Source organism: Ylistrum balloti, unplaced genomic scaffold (assembly GCF_031769215.1).
Source record: "Ylistrum balloti isolate Yb309-2 unplaced genomic scaffold, AGI_CSIRO_Ybal_v1 Utg369616, whole genome shotgun sequence".
NCBI lineage: Eukaryota > Metazoa > Mollusca > Bivalvia > Pectinida > Pectinidae > Ylistrum > Ylistrum balloti.
In genome coordinates this window covers 655,428-679,319 of record NW_026781889.1, presented here as the reverse complement: position 1 = coordinate 679,319, position 23,892 = coordinate 655,428, and the positions used below count along the sequence as shown (strand labels likewise).

Below are 23,892 nucleotides of genomic sequence, written 5' to 3'. Positions count from 1 at the left end.
ATGCATTTCAGAAATAACATTTAGTCGAATAAGACATTCTTATTACAAATTCATAAATTCAAAATTGAACGTAGAATGTTGCTATGTAGCCGATTAATCAATGTAGTTTCCAATCTAATTCAAACCCAAATATACATTACAAATATAATATTGATATGAAATGGATACTGTCAAAATGCGAGCTCGGGTTGATCAACAACATGTTTACTTTAACAGAATGACTCGTGGCTTAGCTGAAGCAGATATTTCTTCTTTTGAAACGTTTGATGTCTTACAAAATTTGAAAATATTCATTAACCATACAATATAAAGACAGGGAAAGAAAAAACAGAGAGCCGAGAGAAAGAGATATACAAGCTAAGTATGTAAAATACAGTGGACTACTCAACTGGAAGGGGATTTAGAGAAGGAACAGACATTTAAGAATAAGAGGACAGGGGAAAGTGACTGGCAGCAGTGTTAGTAGAAAAAAAAGTGGAGTAATGCACGACGACCATGTCAGAGACTGAAAACTGATGCAATGAAAATTACAACTATAATATAATATAATGATGTTGCTGTATGAATTATGTTGTTCATTACATACTGTAAATAACATATATCACTATTTATATAAATGGTATTAGTATTCTGTTATTTGTGTTAATTTTTCCAATTTCTTCATTCGTAAACAAATTGATCTGTAGTCATCTCCCTTAACTTCAGATTTTTATTTTATAATGAGCAAGGACATCAGTCGATACTCCAGGGGTTACAATCACTTTCTCATTCTGCACCGCAGGAACATGTCAGGTGGACGACACCCCGTAGACAAGACGAAAAGACTAGCTTGATCCTTTGATGTAATCAAATGAATCTCGAGTTCGCATAATGGTATATTGTAATTGTAATGGCTTTGATATTGGAAGAACGTAACAGCCTGTGATTGGCCAGTGTTTCCCCTAGAACCAATCACGTTACTTCGCTTGTCACTTCAAAAAGGTAAAAGGTACAGACTTTGAATACGATTTTTTAATTGATCTCATTTCCAAAATAAATGTGCAGTTTACCTTTCAGAGTTTCAATTAGAGGTTGCAGACATGACAATATATAAGTTTTGTTTAAAAAAAAAAAAACTAGCTAAACTATGGTGGAAGACTGTAGTTTTTAGTGATCTCTAAATGGCTGCCATCATCATTAGAATCAGATACAGTAGTAGTCCCCCAACATTTCTCTTATCCCTTAGCTATTATTTAGGGTTTTCATTTTCTTGCTCTTATACAAGTCATAAAATGCTTTTGAACCTTAACTTTTTTGTAGACATTTCATGACTATTCAGTTATATTTCGTTATTATTCTGGCGCCATATTGCATGTGCACTTTTTGTGGCGATTTGACATACAAACAATGACGACACACAAAAATAACTCCATTTCAGCCTATTGAATTTCACGTACTTATGGTAGACAGGACCATTGTCATAACTTAGATGCTATTGTGTAACCAAACAGCATCTATTTTTTATTCTTTCATATAGATTTAAGAGTAGTTTAACATGTAAATAGATGCTTGTGATAATGTTTTGTTTTTGTTTATCTTTGTATTTGTTTTTTGTTTTGTTAGTTTTATCAAATATTTGGTTGTTTTAATTATCCATGATAGCTTTAACTCTATGATTTACATGTTCTTAGTTTCATACAGTAATAACAATCAGTGTTGCTTTTAAAAGTGCTACTGTTTATGTTAATAAATTAAGATAATGCTGATGTTGTAAATGTATGTCTGTGTTTAACTTTGCATGCTTATGTCATAACTTTTGGCTTCAAACAATGCATTTCTTTTTGCGCTTGTAAGAGTGGACATTTCTACTGGTACACCGGCACCGGAGTTTACAATTGAGGGGTTTAATTTACCTCCACACCGGTCGGTTGACCTATTGACCCAACAAGATGGCGCAAGATTCTGGAAGTGGTGTTTACCTAGGATTTGACTTTAGTACACAGCAGGTAATTTATCCTTGCATAAGAGATGACAACATCACAGACACCTTCAGAAATTATTATTAATAACATAATATATTTTTGCACGTGCATGACTGTCATTAGAATGTTCTGTGCTGCATGGATCTGGTTGTGACCCACACTCTGCCACAGGCACATGTAGTGTGGTACGGGGATTGCTGATAAGAGCCAGCATTATCACAGTATTATCATATTGATTACGGGCGCTATTCACATAAGAAGGACAGACCCGTCATTTTGAAATGTATGTTAATGATGAAAGTTCTTTGTCGGTTTATCAGGATTTTTGAAAACATGGAAGAATTAAATTAGACTCCGATGAATTAAATAAATAGAGCTAGTTGATGCATGTACATTTTATGTCATCAACATATATGCATATGACTATTTCTATAACATTATAACACGTAAACGTTCTATCTTCCACTTTGAAAGACCTCACTTGTTATAAAACATTTATCTGCATTACATGTATATGGTATTTGTTGTTTAATACATTTCAGATAAAAGTAATTGCTGTGAATGATGATTCCAAAGTTTTACATGAGGCTGCTGTTAAATTTGATACAGATCTGCCAGAATTCAAGTAAGTCGATTTCTGAATTGCTTTCTTTTGGGGGGAAAATGTCGAAAAAGGACAAAAAACTGAAATGTCACAGTTATTTATTGAAAAAATATATTCTGATCTTTTTTTGAGTTAACACAGATACTGATTCAGGATTATTGTGTCAAAGCATTTACATAATGTACACTTCATGACTTTTTGATATTTACAGATAACAATAGATAGTGATAATGAAAAAATATTTAACTTGTACTCTTTGTATACTACACACTGATATACATGTACACATGTTTACAGTGTATAGATACAGGGATGTGAACATGAACTGTTATTAATTTTGTGTAGTATATGATTGAAATGTATATGTTTATATAGGACTCAAGGTGGGGCTCACATCCATGACGATAAAGCCACAGTTACTGCACCAACTCTAATGTGGGTCAAGGTTAGTGATGCAGCATTCTTTGTATGTAGGTCAAAGTTTGTGATATAGTACTTTTTCCATAACGTTTGACTCAGAAGGGAACAAAAATGAAATACAATGTATCTTTGTGACCTTAAATGAGTTTATATGTTACATGAGCCATGAAGAGTCAAAAACAAAATTTCATGACAAGATTCCATTAATCTGACGAGAAAATGCTCATCAAGAAATAAGCAGAGAAAATGCACAAAATTGAGAACAATGGGTCAATTTTCAATATTTTCTAGTTAATGTCAGAAGTATGGTGGGTCATATTATGTATACTCTTAATGAAGAACAGAAGCCTAGAGGAGTCATTTTCAATTTTGAGGGACTTAAGACCTATTGACTCCTCCAGATTATCAATGAATAAATCAGATGTTGATCCTGGAAGGAAAAAAATGTATTGTTTGACTGTTATCATAAATATTCACATGATTCACTCAATTCAATGGTCACTATTATAAACATAATATGTTTACAATTTGTATGTATACAAAGAGAAGTAGTTCTTATATGAAAGTATAATATAATTATATACATATTGTCAATTTTGAATGACTTTAAATTCTGTAGGCTCTTGATCTCCTGATGGACCAAGTGAAAGCATCAGGTTTTGATTTTTCCAAGGTTGTGGCAATATCAGGAGCAGGGCAGGTAAAATTGTTTCCATGTCTGAATGTATACACTTAAAAAGAAAAAAAATAAACAAAATGTTGACTCCCAATCCATCTCTCTAATTATCTAGTAAATGCAAGCTCTTATTATCTAAATACCTATAATAATAGCTCAATGATTAAAATTTTTTAAACATGATTTTCTCAGTATAGGTATGTTATTTTTTTTAAAAAGTTCATTGTTCTACCTTATAATGTATCTTAGAAAAAACATTTACAGATCTTTGTCTTTGACAGCAACATGGCAGTGTATACTGGAAGACAGGAGCACAAAATACGCTGCAAAAGCTGAATCCAGCAGAGACATTACATAAGCAGCTGCAGGTAACTTAATATATAGATAAGTACACATGTACTTGTTCTAGCTAATAGCTGCTTTTTTAAATAAAGATTCTCATTTGAACAGATAATGGGATGGTGTTGAGGATGTATGACTTGGTAAACACTTTAAAGATTGCAGTGATAAACAAAAAGATATATTTGTAGTAGATGTATGTGTTCTAGAGTATACTTGATGAAGAGACTGAGGTAACATAATGGTACATTGTTATCTACTGTTAAGCATACACACAGATATACACCTATAGAAACATAGATTGAGATAGTGAATGGGGAACCTGGTATATATATGCATACCCATTTTATGGGTTGTGATACAATATTACATACACATATATGTATAGATATGTATATCATGATTTCTGTATACTTTGTGTATGTGAAGACAGATTTTCTCTATTCAGATACCTATGCATAAGAATAAAAACTATTACTGAGGCAATAATTTCCTTCACTAATTTACCTTTCTATGCGACAGGATTGTGTTGAAAATGGACTTCTTTGATATCTATCATCATCCTAGAAAGTTATGCAGCTACAGATTTTAACTAGCCCTACAGATCCTATGTGGTTTTACAGAGTTACTGCCCCTTTCTTTCATTACACATAACAATGTTTAACAAAATTCCATTTTATTTACTTGAAGCCAGATTGAAACATTCACCCTCACATAATAGTTACACATGTCTAGCAAGAGTTCAATTACCTTGAGGATTGTACAAAAGGCACTTTTTCATAATTTGGAGTGAGAGAAATTAGTAGAGCCAAACAATGAATTAAACTGCATCATTAAACTGTTTTGTCCTTCTAGGACTCATCAGTATGCTAAGGGTTAAAGATGTTAAGCCTAGAAGGCCACTAAAGAAAATTCCAAGTGATTAAAAGAAAAGTCAAAATCTAGACGAGGAGGTGCAGCAGCCCCATAATTGGATACATTTTGTAATTTTCATACATTGGGGGTTAGAGTGTTAGAGAAAAGTCATCAAATCACATCTTTGTAAACTGGTTGAAGGAATGGGTTACTGCAATATACGAAAATTTCTTTAATATTCAATTTAGACATAAGCACTATGCACATGATTCATATAGGCCAAGGAAAATGTTGGGATATCTTGTTACTTACGGTTTTGTTTTTGTTTCTGTACTAAAAACAGGAAATCAAAATTTATTTTTTTGCAAATGCTTACACTGGGAAAGTTAAAAGTACTCTATATTTTACAAAAAAAGATTTAATTAAAAGGCTTGAAAGAGGGAATGTATAAAAAATCAGTAAGATAAATTTCATACAAGGGAGCTGTATGTTTTCTGTGATGTTTTGTTAGATTATCTTTTGATGTGTGATTTGAAGGATAGCTTCAGTGTGGCAGACTCTCCAATATGGATGGACTCTAGTACCACCCAACAGTGCAGACAGTTAGAGACTTCAGTTGGAGGACCGATGGTAAATCTAGTCTAAAGTTTATTTTGCTATATTTATGTTAAAAAATTGAATCTTTGTGTGAAGCTCAATAATTTCCCTCTGTCAGCTGGTCATTATAATAGAGCCAATTAGAGTGTTAATCACTTTATGGTGTTGTTCATTTTATTAAAAATGTTGAATAATACTTTAAATATTATATATGTAAAATTGTGGTGTAGTCTGAATAACTAGTTCAGAGGGAGACAACTCTTGTTCCTTACATGTATCTAAATTATTCCCAAGTTTTGGTTTATTTTAAAAATGAGAATAGGTACATGTAATAAGCTGTTAAAATGATGTGAATTACTAGCAATTATCAGGTTGTTGATTTTATTGAGGGACATGAAAAGTGAGTTTTTTATTTGCTTTATCAATACAGCGTCTTGCTGAAATCACAGGAGCAAGAGGATTTGAAAGATATACTGGAAACCAGATTATGAAGATATCACAAATGCAGGCTGTTGCATATGCTGAAACAGAGGTACATGTACTACAAAAGAATGATAAAAGAGTGATTTTGATATGACATGGTAGGGGAGATAATTTTATTTCTCATACATGTATGTTCTTTTGCACTAGCTACTTTAAAAACAATAGAGATATTTTGACTCAGTCACAACCTCGCTTTTTATTTCAGATTCTGCATAATTCATTTATTACTGGTAGTTATGTTTTGATTTTTCTTTGCAGGAAAACAATATCAAACAATAGAAATTTGAAATTTTAATAAAAGTGTTTTATCACAATGATGGAATTTCACTTTATTAATGGAAATTAGATGTTGTGTATATATGTCATTTCAGCGGATTTCTCTAGTGAGCAGTTTTGCGGCATCACTGTTTTATGGGGATTATGCTCCAATAGACTACAGTGATGGGTCTGGTATGAATCTCCTGGATATCGTCAAGAAGTCATGGTCACCAGAATGTTTGAAGGTACATGTATTTCTGCACTGGTAATAGTGTACATGTTAGGTTTGTATCGGCTATTCATTATCATTATATGGAGGAGGGGGTATACTGGAATGGGCTCGTCCGTCCATCCGTCCGTAGACGGAAGTTCGTCCAGCTATGCATTCACACAGTTTTGTTCTACGGATTTTTTTAAAGCTTTGTGGGGAATGTTCAGTACAATATGCAGATGTGTCCCCTGAAGTGATTTTTCAAAAAGTTGCCATGGTAATGGATTGGCAGCTTCCAATTGGTCAAAATTGGATGTCCGTTGACGAAAGTTTGTCTGGCTATGCATTCGCACAATTTTCAACAGATTTTTAAAAAATTTTGTGGGAACGTTTAGTACAATATGCAGATGTGCCCCCTGAAGAGATTTTTTTAAAAGTTGCCATGATAACGGATTGGCAGCTTCCGATTGGTCAAAATTTAAATATTGTTCAATTTTGCTGAAAATTAATATATAGTGGTATTTGAGTACTGTGAATTCAATGGTAGGCATTCCAAAACTATTTGTTCACATGGTTATGGATTAGCAGCTTCCAGATTAGTCAAACTTTATGTATGTCAATAAAAACTCCCTTCAACAACACATACACTTGTCACCCGCTCATTTTGCCCATAGTATGTGAAACTTGGACTCAGTTTCCTCCATTAAACTTCCATTGTTTTTAAACTCCTGGCGGTTGTGGGGGGTATCAGTCACCCATCCTGGTGACAGTTCTAGTTTGTTTTAACATATATAGGGTCTTAGATTTGTTTTAATTTCACTAAAGAGTATAGGAAACAAGTCAAAGAAATCTTTATATTTATGAGTCTTAGCGAGTGCAAATTGAAACTTTGAAATGAGTTAAATAAAATCTTATGTGAGCTGAAAACATATTTAAGATACTCGTAAACATGTTATTCAGAAAAATTGCATTTTGAGAAGTTAAGGGATGGAAGACAAAAAATGTTTGTTGATATATTTAGTTATTAGGTTGTGACCTAATTTATAATTTTCAACAGTTTGTGTTGTTTTTGATAGGCATGTGGAGAGAACTTGACTACAAAGTTAGGGGAACCTGTTTCATCCAATACCGTTGTGGTAGGTATTATGATAATGGGGTATATATTCTTAGTGTATTCCACTACTTAAAATCACTTTCTTAAGATTTGAGTTAGATGTTTTACAAGCATCAATTCCTGAAATAATATCAACACAAAAAAGTAATATCTATTTTACTGAAAAGTTATCAGTTTGTTTAAACTTTAAACTAATGTGAATGAAGTTTGGCAAGTTATGTTATTCATAGGATAAGCATGGCATGGTGATAATAGCCTAAAAGTAAATTTTGACACAAATCTGAAGATTCAATCAGATTTTAAAATACCTACTCTATGTATGTTGTATTAAAGAAAATACATCCTTACACAAATCTCTTTTAAGATTACTGTTTACAAAAAAGACATACCAATTGATAATCAAATTTCTGTAGTTGAAGTTTTAGATATTTTTACAATTTGTTTTGTTCAGTAATTTATGATTGATCAGAAAACTATTAACTAAAATAGATCAATAAAAAACGAATAAAATATGATGTAAGAAAACAAGTTTTCATTGAAATGAAGGTTATGGATTTGCTAGAAAGTAATTCAGTTATTCCAACAGTTTTGATGAACTGAAGCATCTCATTTGAGATGTTGGCCAAGTTTGCATAGTACATACATGTCAATGTTAGAAGCTTTCTATTTTCAGGGTAAAGTGTCTCAATATTTTGTGGACAGATATGGATTTTCTCCAGCTTGTCAAGTGGTGGCCTTCACAGGTGACAACCCTGGTATGTGATGTAATCACCAGCAGGTCCTACAGTGGTCTAAAGTGGGGTCACAGACATAGACTATTTATTGTAACAGTCTGTGGTTAATCTTACAGACCATAAGATAATCACGAACTGTGCTAGTTTTTTTGGCTCTGAATGTCAAAACTAACACTGTTTACTTGTTAGCTTTACTTTTTAGACAATTTTCCTGATGGAATACTTTGGTGATCATGTGATCTAGTGCAGGCATCTCAGGGGATATTACAGAACATAATCTTACAGATATATTAGCTATATACAATGAAGTTGTTGTTGGCATTCATAAAGGATTATGGTGTTGCTTTAAAGATATAACATGCATTCTGTTATTGTTCCAGTATAGTTATATGCTAAATCTTTAATTGCATTCATTTGATATCAAAACAAATTGAAAGATGTTTGAATTATTCTTGAAATTCATGTCATGCTCAGAAGTAAACTTTATTTATTAAAAAAAAAACAGTTGTGTTTTGTCAAGTGCTGTATCAATCCTTATTGGAAATACAGTCTGCTTGTTTGCCAGCAGGTGTGTTAGCTATAAAGCTTGTTTTTCAAAAATGACACCTGTGAAAAAAGATATTTAGAATTTTTAAAGTAGCAATGAGAATTAATTTCAGAGAATACAGGTATTAGAAATGTTGTATTTTTATTTTAAATTGGTAATAAAAGTGATGAGATGTGTTGTTGATTGTGTTACAGCCTCACTGGCAGGACTTGCTCCTAGGGAAGGGGATGCCATTGTAAGTGATTGGTCTATAAGGGGTAATTAATCTGTTTCTTCACTAGATGTGTCTGTCAATTGTAATAGTGAACATACATAATGCAGTGAAAACAGCTTGATATCATGGACCATTTGTTGGGGAAAATGTGATTATAAGTGGAATGTGACATTAACAGCTTATTCATTTTTTTGGATGTCTCAGCCTGGAAGTTTACTTTTACTACCACATATAAACATCTTATACGTAGCAGTCGACCAGTATTAAAGGGTAAAGGGGAGGGACACTGACTCTTGCACACCTATGATCAATTTTAAACAGAGCATAGCCAAATTGAGTATAATACATTGTTACCTTTTTATGTATTGTTTGATCTATAATATATTATTTACCATCTCGCCACATTATATTCGACCTTAGCGTACGTTGGATTATAATCAGCCAAAAATGTTGTGTGATATCTTAACATCTTGTGCACTTTGTGCATCAGTACTAGTATGTTCCACACTGATCATTTGTTTGACAAAGATTACCATGTAGTCATGGAAACATCTCACTTTAGTCTTCAACTCATTGTGTTATAAGAACTTCTATTCTATTGACATCACCAACCTGAAGACAATGTTCCAAAATATATAAACATTTGATTTTCATAACTGTTTAATTTAGTATTATTATTGTGAGGTATGCAAACTGTGTCTTGGTTCCTAAAAGACTCTAATGCCAATTATAGCCACATCTCTTTGCCAGTTTTGATTAACATTGTCACAGAAATCAATAGATCTCTCATCATACTATAAGGTTTACGTAGTGGATCTCGCATAGGACTGAATAAAACCTGTGTTTTTTACATGTGTTTTTTCCCTTTGCGTTGTGGAATAACTTTCGTCTCCACGAAGCAACATTGTTTTAGGTGTTTCTTAAATAGTTTTTTTTACTTTATTGCCTTTATAGGCCTTTGCTATCTCCTTTACATAACTTTGTCACTTGTCTCCTTAGAAAATTAAATTGCTCCTGATCTGCTTCAAATATCTTTATCTATCTCATATATAAAATATTCATTAATTAACATTAAAACATTTTCATACAGAAGTATATATAAAAATAAGGTAACCTAGACTATTGAAGGAGTTATTGTAAACTCATGTATTTAATAGATATCACTTCAACTAACACATTTTATCTATACAGGTAAGCCTTGGAACCAGTGACACAGTATTTCTTTGGCTCAAAGAACAGAAAGCAGGTCTCGAGGGTCACATATTTGTTAACCCTATTGACTCTAATGACTATATGGCTCTTGTCTGGTAAGATAAATGTTCTGAAGTTACTTAAGAAAAAACACATACAACTTTGGCCAGGAGCCACATCCACAACTTCGGCCAGGAGCTGTATCAGTTACAATAGAAGTCGCCTATAGTTACTTATAGTATGATGAAATGATGTTGTTCATCTTATATTGGTTGTAATATATATGGGTTCGAACTAATCCATATACCATGTCAAGTTTTATTTCTTTCTGCCAATGTAATCTTCATGGCGTCTTACAAAGTAGACAATTTACAAAAAGAAAGATCAAGGGTTTTTTCAAGAAATCAATGTGATGACCTCTCTCACATGAAAAATATTTATGTGTTTGCAACTATTCAAGTATATTTATATAAATGATGATAGAATAAAAAAAATGAAGCAATTTATGATTATCAATCAAGTTAAATATTTCTATTCATAGATTGTGCTCAGAGATATTTTGTTTTTTGTAGAAGTATATTTCAAAATATAGTAACATCAATAATCATTTTTTAACACTGATGCCAGCTTTTGTTATATCGTTCATTGTTCATGCATTTTTTTTTGTTTTTAATTGATAACTACATTAAATAACATATTAGATTGAATTGATACAACTTAATTTGAAGTTTAAATTGAGGTACATGTATAACATACATTGTTCTTACTAATTACAGATTTAAAATTTAATTAAAAGTCCAAACGTCCTCCTACATTTACATATGTGTGTGAATCAGCAATTATTGGTGGAATACTTTTTGTAAAATCATAAAATAATTTTGTTTCGATTTGTTCAACATTCATTTCAAATTATAGGAATTATGTTAAAGGGGAGGTAAATCTGAATTGATTTCTGTTGGTCAGTAGAACTGTTCAGCTGTGATGTTTTTTGCATATGACCAGTTTCTTTAAAAAATCAGCTGGAGAACAAGCAAGCAAGGACTTTGACTAAAAGAGATCAGTGAAGGAGACTCAATTTTATATAAACATTGTGTTGTTATTTAATTTTGTTAGTATACATTTTCTTGGGGTTATAGTTAACTTTGATCTGAATACTGAAATTGCATGGCTATCTATACTACTATCTACTAACAATACTACTTTTCATCTGTAATAGTTTCACATCAAAATGGCAATGAATAGATGTACAATGTGCAGTCTTCTTTGTTGTTGAATTGTTTTCCTCGAATATTTACCATCCAACTGTATTTTGTTGAGTGGTGGATTCACCTATAGTGCTTATATTAGAATTTCTGGCTTCTTTTGTCATTTAAAAGGAAACATTTTCATATTTTGTGTTGTGGTTATTTGTTTGAAGCTTTAAGAATGGATCATTAACAAGGGAGAGAATTCAGCAGGAGAGTGCTAGTGGCTCTTGGGATACATTCTCCAGCTACCTGACTACCACACCAATGGGTAACAACGGAAACATAGGTTAGTGTAGTCTAGCACAGCTTCAAACTTTGTGCTAAAGTTCATGCTCCTGTAACCTCAAATCAACTTTAAAAGGAATTTAAGTAAATTTTGATTTTAGCGTCAACTTCAGTTTTGTCACAGTCTATCAGCTAAAACATTTTGTAGTGACAATTAAATGACTTTAACACATTTTGTTGGGTAATTAGATGTATACTTAAAAGAATTGTAACTGTTGAGGATGATACTCAAGTTCAAGTAAATTGATAAGCAATTCACATTTCAAAGAGAGAACTTTACTACATTTTGAGAGTGCTGGCTCTCTCATTAAACCCAGGTAAAAAGTTGTAATACATTTATAATCAGCAAATATTTGGAATTTTCATTATATTTTTTACAAAAAGAAACTTAAGATTTTTTATCATTGTTTCTGTACAGGTATATATTTTGATGCAACAGAAATCCAGCCATTGGCAATGGGTACATCAAGGTTCAACAAGGATGGGGAGAAGGTAACACATTTGATGTAAAATCAAGTCTATTGTATAAGTTGGGATGGATATGTAGTAATTATAATCTGGAACTGCTAAGGCGGAATGGGGGAGCTGTGATGCACTTGTTGATAATGGTCATATCAGGTAATATATAAAGTCATGTTAGCATGGCTTCAAAATACTATAGATATATCTTGGGTAGAATTTTTGTCCTATTCAATTAGTATTTTAAATGAATATGTTTGTAAAAAGAAAAGCTAACCGATTGGGAAATAATATGAGGAATTGGAAATTGGAAGGAGATGATTTAAATGAGTCAATTAATGTCTATTTCTTCAGGCTATTGGCAGAATTGATACAGGTTATTGAAGTCATTACTCTAAAAACATTTCTACATCAATGGGCAGGTTATCCTTCAAATGATTAACAGACTCTTCTACTTCAGCTGCATATCTCAATCTTTTTCTACAACGAAACCAACATGGACAGATTTTCACCAACCTGTATAAAAAACATAATTATTTCAATTTCCTTATTGTGAACTTTTCATTTCTGGATAGCAATATCCGTGCATCCCAAATCTATGATGTTTACCTGGTGCAGTTGGTTCAATATTCAGGGGCTTGTTTCCATTATCATATGCAAGTAGTTGTCAACTGACTGACAAACTTGTATGAAAGTTATGGGGAAGTTATGTTGTTGCTATAGTGATCACATTATTTCTTTGTGCAATATAATGCTTAATGTGTTTAATGCCTATTAGTTTGCCTGTTGGTTCCGTTTGAGAATGTTACATTACTTACTAGGATTGACCAAGATTTACACAGTGGTGTTGTCGTTGAAGCAGAAGACACTTACTCTTCCAGAACACCTGGTCTTATTCTCCATATACTTTTTCAGGAGTCTGAATGTTAATCTATTGTTCATATTTTGCTTTAGTTTCACGGAATTCTTGTTTGTAGTATACTTCTGTAGACAAGTTGTTCTTTTTAAATACTTTTTGAAATATGAATATAGGCATATTTCCAAGAGTAAAAAAAAGAAGAGTCTAATAGTGTCTGTGCCACTCTCCTGGTTTTTGTTGCTTAAATTGCTTCGCATAAATGAGATGAAAGGTATTTTATAAATTTTCACTTTTAGGCCCCACCCCTTTGCCCAAAAGTTGACTGATGCATTGTCTATGCAGAACTTAGTGACCTTCCAAAGATACTCTCTAGACGTAAATTCGACAAAAATCGTTTCCATGGAAGAAAACGAAAATTTGTGCCCTGCCTTTCAAACGTGTAGGGGCCGAGACCCAACATTGATACAAAATAAATTGGTTTTCCTTTTCCCTTGGATGCTTGTGATAAGATTTTGTAAATAATCTTCAGAAGTTTTTTAAACCAATTTCTCTATTTCTCCGAATGGGCCCCGCCCCTCTGACTCTAGGGTGGAGAGTCGGTAAGATCTACCATTCATACTAAATTACCCTTCACCCAAGAATACTTCAGCCTAAATTTTGACCAAAAAAATCATATCCACAGAAGGATTTTAAAAAATGCAAGATTTCACCTTTTTGGCCCACTCACACAATCTACTAAATCCAATCAAACTCCATTTAGTTGTTTATGACTAGTAGTGATGTGTAAAGACAAATTAACTGACTGAAGCCAGACGAAAAACGACACTTCGTGACATACAAAAAAAAATGTGAGCTGACTGGTCCTTCAAACGTGGGAAGCTAACGGTCATAGGATTGCCTTAAAGCAGAAAATTAAACAGAGTTAGCCATGACATGTCAAACTGATCAAGAACGTAGATCAAGGACGAGAATCCTAGTAGGTAAATTTGAAGTGAAATTTAGCAACTTAAAGATGGTTGTCATTATCTAGGCAGATGTTGCATTGCCGTATTCTTTAAATGATGATTGATGTCAACTCATATGCAATGTCCATGACTATTTATCTGATGCTTGGATATAAAAAAAGTGATAATTGTAGAGAAATATGCTACCATATCGGGAGTGCATGGGTATGCTATCAGAACTTACGTGTTTGTGTTTGAAAAAATCTAACATCTTCCATACATCAAATGGGGTGGTGCTGTATGTGAAACGAAACCTAGTGATATATAGGGTCATGTAGTTGAGTAACTAGATGAAGAACAGTTCCCCGCTACACAGACCTGTCTCTAGAGTCGTGAGTATAGTTATGTCAACAGACGTTCCAGTAGCCACATATAGTGAAGGTCTGCCATAATTATATGTCACAAATGATTCCAAACCGCAGACTTGTTCCCATAAGGAATTGATCGCTCCATGATATCAAATTTCAAGAACAAGTCGCGATCGGGAGTGGAGCCTACGACAAAGGTAGATTTATCGACATCGCTTCTTTGACGTTGGTGTCACAAAAGGAGCGGAAACATGTGCCAATGTGTTTGCTGGATGCCCTGGTTAATTAAAAACACGGAATGGTGTGTATAGTCATTGGAACATTTAGAGGATCCAACATTGATGATTCCACTTATAGCTTTAAGGATGAACAAAAGAAACACAAGTGAATAGCACGTTCGAGTAAAGCCGATAATGAAATTAAACTACTTCATGTAGTACAGTTGCTTCGTCCTTCTAGGACTTTTCAGTGAAATATTCAATACTGGATGAATTCAAAAGAGCGTCAAGAACATGTAAACTTTCTAAACCGTGTCAAAGTTTGAATGAATTAAAACATGTCATACATGGTACTGCAAACCCTGAGGACTCAAGTCAATGCAATTGCTACTATATGCAATAAGATTTATCGTACTGAAGATATTCAAGTGAATACCTCCTTTCAGAAATAGGTGACCGCACTATTTTGTTAAATTAATTTTCAAATAATGAATACACATGCATCATACACGTATTGTACAGCTGTTTCGTTCTTTTAAGACTTGAAAGGGAAATAGCAAGCCCATATTGCATATTCAGAATAGTGTCAGTATTTCTATAGATTTAAAAAAGACACATTGTTGAACACGCACTTAGAATGTGATACTTCATTTCTTAATAAGGAAACAAATTGTTACAACCGCTTAGAAAATTTTGAAATATAGATGAGAAGTTTCACTAATTCTGATTTTGAAATTTTCGATATTTTGATTTCAAAACAACATCTATGCACATGTACACGGATGTTCTAAACCTTGTAGGACTCGTCAGTGTTGCTAAGGAACCGCAATTTAAAATTTACGATGCGGTATAGAAATATCACAGTTTATCATAGGAAATGTTAGACTCTCGAATGGGAAGTACGCTAGCCTCGTTTTTCAATAAGTTTTCATATATCTGATAATTCAAAATAGCGTCAAAACCATGTGCATATCTTTACCAGTGCCACTATTCTAACGAATAAAGACGCAGGAGGCGACAACAAACCTATTGGACATAATGTACACCGGCAGTGCCTACCAGCATTATTCCTTATACAGCCAAATGATTAAAACTGCATCATGAAGGTGTTCGGTCCTTCATGGTCATTGATGCAAAGAACATAAAGTGTTGAAATCTATGTAGTGAATACGGAACATAAACGTTCATATATAGAACGGAAGGTCTGTGAATGTTCAATATTACATGTGTACGTTTTGAATCGTGCCCCCATTCATGGGAATGAAGATGTTTTGAAGCGAATATGGCAAACCTTTGGATAAGTGACTACCAACAGTGTTTACCACCTACCAATTTGAAACAGTTCTACAACGATTGTGCGAACGACACACATTTGGAATAAGATAAAATGGAACCAAACAATGAAGTATATCTCCTTCATACAGTCTTTTCGTCCCTCCGTGACTCGTCCGAACTCTGTTGTGAAATCGAAGATACGAGAGAGAAAATCAAAATTGATTGAAAAATAAATCAATATCACTATGCCCATAAAACACACATGTCAAATAGCTTTACAGAATACAAGTTAATGGATAGATACAGTATGCAATGTAGCTAAAGGATTCATCTAACTGCAATACATATTTCTAATATGTATTAACTAGTTACATGACATAACTTGTATTGATTGACAAAGATTTACATGACGAGTCGTCGATGAAACTGAGGGAACAAAGCCTGGTGATAACGATCTTTTTACATTATTCATGAGCCCGTTATATCAAACCGTTCTTCATATTTTATACCTGTTAATTACAAATATTAGTCTGAATTAAAACTCTGTTGACACTAAGGTAATGTCTTGTCATATACTTTTGTCTTTTATATCTCTCAGTAGTTGTTACACTAACTTCACATTTCCCTTGTTGTCTTAAGGTTGAAAGTTTCCCACCTGAGATAGAAGTACGAGCTGTATTAGAGAGTCAGTTTTTAGCCAGAAGAATGTACGCAGAGCTCCGAGGAATGCGTGTCGGTGTGTAATTTTGTATCTTATATGCTAGACATTCTTATATAAAACCCAATGCTGTATTTCAGCAACATGTACATGTGTTGCTCGGACTCGAATAATTGCTGTTGCTATCTCATTTTCATGACAACCTATACATTCTGAATTCTGTTGAGTGAAAATTCTAAGCAAGATATGGTGTATTTTATCTTAAACGCATTAAATAGAACACCGTTGGGATCTCGGCCCATCTTCTCGCAGTAATTAAGATTTAGGACGCATGGTATTTAAAGTGCTTTTGTGGTTTGTAGGTCCTCAGACACGAGTAATAGCTACTGGTGGGGCATCTTCCAATATGGCAATTTTACAGGTAAGACTTCTATTACATTTTACCTATAATGGATATATTCCAAAAATATACTTATTATGCAGTCCCAAAGACACATACTAGTTTAACTGAGCAATGGATTGAGATCAAAATATAAATTCACAAAAGTGAAACAAATTACTTTATTTCTTTGTAACAAAATGACCGTCTGTGAAATTCTGCATTCATCCAGGTTTTGTCAGATGTCTTCAATGCACCTGTCTACGTAACTGATGTTCCGAACTCGGCAGCGCTAGGTGGTTGTTATAGAGCCAAGCATGGTAAATTGTTACATTAAATTTCTTTGGTATTTTCAAAAAATATTTCAAAACATCCTAACACCAAAAGAATATTTATTTGTGCGTTTTTCTTGTTTGTGTAAGTTCTATGTTTATCTGAGTGCCAAAAGTAGCTAGTTAGAATCGAAATGAATAGAAAGAAATATGACAAGAAATAAGTTATACATAAGTACACTTGAGGAAGTACTAGGAAATGGAGACGAGAATATTCTTATATGGCCCATTGTATGAAGTATAGAAATATAAATTAAAGATAGACTTGGAAAACACGATGGCACGAATGTTAGCAAATGAAATATATTAAGATGTGATCATATTGAAGAGTAAACTGATACCATGTGAAACGCATAACACACTCATTACATTTTGATACACAATTCAAAATTACATCCGCATGTATAGTACGTATAATTTTTTCTGTCATAACATGGCTTGTACTTATTTCAAAGGTGTGACAGGAATAAAGTTTTCTGATGTTGTCAAGGGGCACCCTGAACCTGTGTGTGTGGCCACGCCTACTGAAGGTGCATCAGAGGTGAGTAAGACATCGAAGGTCTTTATCTAACCTAACAGGATTAATTTGTTCTTACGAAACTCTGGTAATAACAATAAACCGGAGATGTATAATCAGAAAACATGACACAGAAATGACATAAAACTTGTTATGTAAAGTATTCAGTAGGTGATAAATGACATCTGAAATAATAGAAAAAACATACCTGTTTTTAACGATGAATTCTGGATAAAGAATTTACATGCATACATTGAGCAAACTGGTATCAATTGGCGAATAACTGGTTTATTTCGTCACGTGCACATTTCGCCATTTTGTAGTAGAAACTAGAATATCTAATTTGGCATGGTGATATCTTTTGGATGTTATTAATCAACTGATAATTTCATAAGCAATTAAATTTCGCTGTTGTAATATTCGCCATATAATCATTTTGCGAAAATACCGAAAATAATACACGTACAGTTTGGTTTCCTGGGTGATTTCAACTTGTTTATACATTGTTTATGAAGAGATCAGTTTCTCTCCATCATTGCACCTGTGTCATTTTGTTTCTTAACGATAGCGCTGGTAATAAAACAGCTTAGATATCGGTATGATTCCTCCTATTGCTGTCACAGTGTGACGTTGATTTGTTGGCTGATATTTATGACGTAATTAACAACACTCTGTCATTATGCTCCAGTGTCTTAAATAGGAAAATCCTTATTTTAGCAATAACTAGCGTGGCACTTCATACAGTTATATGGAGAGTGCGTGTTTCATGATATGCACTTGGGAATACATCGGCAGATGAATATCTTCCAAGGAAATGTTTTATGGACTTCCTCTCCACAAATGACTGCTTTTGATGTGGTTTTGAATTTGTAAATTTTGACAGCATCATTCTTTGACGATATTAAGGCAACCGCATAATCCCAAATATAAATGGGTTTTCAGACGAATTAGGATCATGCGATCAAGTATATAAATTTGTATTTAAATACTTTGTCAATTTTTAAGCCTTGCACAAAGTAACTAAACAAGTTATTTTTTTTTGCAAAAGATAAATATGGATGAATTGAGGAGAAGGAAGACTATGGTGTAAATATCCACTGTTAACAGAACCGCGTTTGTCTCATAATTAAGGGATGGATATAATTATCAGGTGACCTCCATTAAAACAAGTAAATATCAGTTAACACACGCAGCTGTCTGATTAGATTTAGAACCTTGACGTCAGATTTTAAAGACCTGTTTCCATGATCTCTCTCGGGTTAAAAGATAGTTTGGTTATTTGTTAATCGGCGGCATTCTTAAAGTTACAGCATTATAATCATCTTTAAAAAGACAAAGCATGTTAATGATGAGAACTACCTCAAGAAAGACTTTAAGACCCAAAAAGACACAAAAAAGGCCAATTGATCTGAAGCAACAAACTGAGCCTCGTCGAAATATTATTTAAACTATTACAAATACCAAGGTATCAAGGTCCACCTGTCAGCTATACACTTTAACAATAGGTCCTTGTCACATACATGGAAATCCACAGACACACACACACACACACACACACACACACACACACACACACACACACACACACACACACACACACACACACACACACACACACACACACACACACAAATATATATAAACTCGAGTTTTTATAATTGAAAGCTATTAATACGGATTTTGTTTTTATTTCAGATATACCAGAGTATGAGTGAAAGGTACAAAAACCTAGAACAGCTGATGTAGATAATTGTTTTACTAGAGTAGTACCTGGTATGTTAGAATCATTGTGTTGATTGTTGTCACGGCACGTGCTTGTATGAATGATTCATTATCGAATATTTGTTAATAATTGTATTTGATTGAATTGTATTAAGTACTGTATAATGATTTTCTTCTATCGTGCCAAATTGAAATTGTTATGATGCCAAAAATTATCAACCGAAATGTATTTGATTTATACTTTTATGTAATCAAATTGTTGTATGTTAGTGCCTTGTCCGAAGCCGTTATGTTTTGCTTTAATCGTGAAAAATGTGCGATCCTTGCCATAGTAACTTATATGATGACAGGGTTTCTTAATATTTGTAATCATAAAAGATTTTCATTGCATTTTTCATAACCTTTCATATCATCAAAACATGTTCTGGTCAACATGGTTTCTTCAGTCTAGAACTATATTCAAATTGACGGGGTCACAGTTTTACCTTGTGGAGACTTATTTAAGTTTTTCCTTTTATCTATGAGCCGCACAATTCCATATATTCTATGTTGTACTAAAATGAATTAAGATATCGTGGGCAAAACAATGTCTGAAACAGTTTTTACTCTTTTGCTGACATTTTCTGGTGACAAATTCTTTTGATAACTGTTACAGGTATAGAAATAACACTGAAAATATTTCTAGATTTTATGGGATTAGTCATGGAAAATATCAATTTGATTTAGTGTTTTCGTTATTCATGTTGGCGACCATAAGAGTTTATAATAAATCGCTTTTGCTTATCACTTATTTTTGAACTGTGGTTTTAGATGTTCAGTAGGGCATTTACATGGTACAAGTATAGTGTTGTCAATACGTCCCTTCAGCTTGTCTTAACAATTAATCATTGTAACACATTTCTATGATGTAAAATTACATGTAGATTTACTATATACAACTGACGATGAATATGGTTTGTGAAATGGTTCAGGTATGTATTTTTATACCAAAAAATCAATGTGTGTTGTATTTCATGACGTACACTTTTGAAAGCGTCATTCATATTCTATTTTATACATATATAAATGTTGTCACTTATACATTACTCCGTGTAAACGGACATATAATAAAACAAGAGCAAATTTATGTATTTCACTTTTGTTTATTCTGAAAAAATAAATGTAAAATCAACAGGGAAATCGTGTATCAGGCCAGTGTTGTAGTCGAATGTTCCCATACGTCATTATTGTCTGTAGTCGAATGTTCCCATACGTCATTATTGTCCATACGTCATTATTTACCCCTACGTTATTGACTCTGTGGACTTACTATACACATATATAACTGAAAACATCATTTATTTTACAACAATTGAGAAAATATAGTGTATGGGTTTACACTAATTAAACTTGCCAGAATTGATAAAAATGTGCGACAATGAGAGATTGTAATTTGTGAGGAAACTGGGGCGCGGTGTACCCAAGACAAACTGACGTCGTACATTGGTTCAATCTGTTTCACGTTCAAGCAAGGAATCGAACTACAGTCACCTTGATGAATGGCACATGCTTTAACAATGTACCACTGAACCTTAACGGTGTTCATTATAACGTTCAAAAAACTATTAATTACTCTGGTGGACGACTTCACAATTTCGTGACGTCATTCGTTGTGTTGCCTATGTTTAACACTTTTAATTAAGATGTTATATTGTGAAGCTTGTATTCGAGGTTTCGACATAATCAATATTAGAAGTATTTTATGTAAAAGCGTATATAGTGTAGACTAAACGAAATACAATACGACGTGTGGAATTCGGCTTACAATAGCTGGTGTTGTATGATAAGGTGATCACTTTTATTATATTCACACAGTAGTAGGTAGTGTGATTAAATACAAAGTTACAATACATCATTACGCTAACCCAGTAAGCACTAAACAAAATATGACAATATTCTTACAGTTTCAGTTCTAATTGTTATATATGACGCATGAATCATTTTAGAACCAACCGTCTTGGAAGTATTGGCATTCAAAAATGTATATGGCTGTGTAAAATGGACGCGTTAAACGTGAAACGTGCTTTATTTCTGTTTACAGGTTCGACGTTCGTTAAATGTCTGTCTATCCTGCTATTGTACAAGGGTGATGGGAAATTGGAGAATCCTTGGAGAGATGATATTTTTTAGTTAAATTATACCCTATCCTTACACCATTCATCGACTATGGCGTCTGTATGCTGATTAAGTTGGCTGATTGATTGAGAATCGTTTGTATGATAATAACGTTTTACGATATATTAGAAATGCATTGTAATATCAGATTCCTTGTGACAATTATGTATGAGGCTATCACTACAAACTATATTAGTGAATTACTCTCTATCAAATTTCAAACTCCCCCGAACATTGTTGGTTTGATTTCAATCACTCGATGACACGGTTCACGTTCCTAGACAGCTACTGTCTGGTTTGGTGTAATGTATGATACCATTTCCTTCATGTATCAGTATTACTTGCATATAGACAGTAGAATAATTCGATAAAACGATTTTTCTTATTCGTTTAATTTCCTATTTTCGTGATTTAGAATAAGAATTGTTTGCCTTGAGGAGATTTCGAGAATTGCGCGTTAACATTTGGCTGCGTCGAGTGTATCAACTGTCAATATTGAAAACACTGAAAAAAAAATAAAGCGAAAATGCGTCATAGCATACGGCAAAACAGCTCCAGCGCTGAAGGACAAAACATAAGACGACCATCAAAAAGTCAACAGAACACGAATTGAACCTATCATCAGAACTGAACACAGCGATACATATGTGTACAGCACAACTATATGATTGCGTGGCGCCGTTTTAGCAAATGTATTTTCTTCAAATTGTGATGTCACTGATTCGATTAAGTGATATGATGTAATTATTTCCATCATTTTGAATTCTTGATATCATTCAATATTCATTCATATCACTAAGTGATCTCATTAATTAAAATTATTAATAGTATTAAATGCTCCTTTTAATTGATATCAATAATTCGGTTTACAGATATCATAAATGCTAACTTTTTTTTTTATCTCGGTAATTCTGGACATTTTGAGATATCTGTAATTCATTCGAAGATATCAATTATTTGAATCGATATTAAATGTTCGTTATTGATATCAATAATTACTGATGTCAATTATCCCGGATATTTAGTGAAATCAGTTTTTCATTCAAAGATATTATCAATTCGAATTAAAGTTTTCAATGCAAGAATAAGTGATATCAGTAATTGGAATATTATATTTTGAAGATAGATACCGAAACAGTGCCAATTAACTGGGGTCGTTTTAATTTTTAAACACGATAATATTAATCAATTTAATGATAACAATAATTTGAACAAGTACTATTAAATATTTATTGATATCTCACTTAAGTAAATTAAAATAGTGTTATCATATTTAGAATAGATAACCCCCCTGCCCTTTATATATAATCTTACAATGTATATTGATTATGTATGCAAGAATATTTGCGTTTTTTAATCAGAATTACATGAATATGTTCACCTCAGCATTTGTATTGAACTGAACCATTTATATCACGAGAAACACATTTTCTCCTTAAAACTAGCTCGTCTATTCCACAAAAAAGGATGTAAATGCCATACCATCAATATCATCGCGTACTGTGCTGATTTCTGCACCTACTGCAATGAATGAAACCGTAAGTTAATACTGTTTCCCGATAATCTTGTTTTGGATGTTTTTAATTAAAACACTGTTCTCTAACAATGCATTCAGTGTACATGTACTGATCGCTCAACAGATCGAAATCACATGGGACCGAATGGCTAGGATTACATTGCTTAACACAAGAGCTTTAAGACTGAACTATTGGTTAGTCTTCATTCGTTTAAAAGGTGTATGTTTTCCATGCTTCTTACTTTTTCCACCACGTCCTTGGTCTTAATTTGAAATGTGAAAATTCCTCTAAAAATAGTGATAATGATCTTTAATTATAACGTGATCGCCAGGGGCATTTTGGCCATCCAGTACTGCTCAAGAAATAGCGATAAACAAATTTCATTGTCAAAATCCAAGATGATCGACACTCGGCTTTCTTTTATTTATTTATTTTTTGTCAGTCCTAGAAGCAAAAGGGTTTAACTAGGGACCAATGGGAAGCTTTATATGAAAATTGAGAAATAATTTGCACGTATATGTTGGGAAAGATCTACACGGTACTTCTAGAAATATTGATAACAAATAGTGTTTTTCCAATCATTCTCAAAATGGATTGTGCGACAAACGGGGAGCATAAAGAATCTTCAAATACATATAAAATTTCGAGAGAGAACATATATTGTTGCCAGCTAGTTATGAACATATCGTTAGAATTGAGATATAGTCCATATTAGTCTCTTCAATGTCCCAAACACACATATGGCAAATGTAAA

The 23,892-nt window shown here is 33.1% G+C and overlaps 1 protein-coding gene across 2 annotated transcripts; it reads left to right on the top strand.

Annotated features, from left to right (window-relative positions):
* Positions 1 to 1,928: 1,928 nt before the first annotated feature.
* Positions 1,929 to 21,881, top strand: LOC132548337 (xylulose kinase-like). Of its 2 annotated transcripts, XM_060212203.1 has the most exons (20): positions 1,929 to 1,985; positions 2,504 to 2,586; positions 2,941 to 3,010; positions 3,605 to 3,685; positions 3,943 to 4,029; positions 5,393 to 5,485; positions 5,883 to 5,984; positions 6,307 to 6,438; positions 7,481 to 7,540; positions 8,192 to 8,273; positions 8,994 to 9,034; positions 10,205 to 10,320; positions 11,622 to 11,737; positions 12,155 to 12,228; positions 16,499 to 16,595; positions 16,880 to 16,938; positions 17,129 to 17,216; positions 17,684 to 17,769; positions 19,441 to 19,518; positions 21,548 to 21,881. In XM_060212203.1, exons 1-19 carry the CDS (start codon positions 1,929 to 1,931, stop codon positions 19,489 to 19,491), a joined length of 1,575 nt encoding a protein of 524 aa, XP_060068186.1. In that variant the 3' UTR covers positions 19,492 to 19,518; positions 21,548 to 21,881. The 2 variants fall into 2 exon arrangements, with proteins under 2 accessions (XP_060068186.1, XP_060068180.1); XM_060212197.1 differs by lacking the exon at positions 21,548 to 21,881 and having other exon boundaries at positions 19,441 to 20,578.
* Positions 21,882 to 23,892: the final 2,011 nt, after the last annotated feature.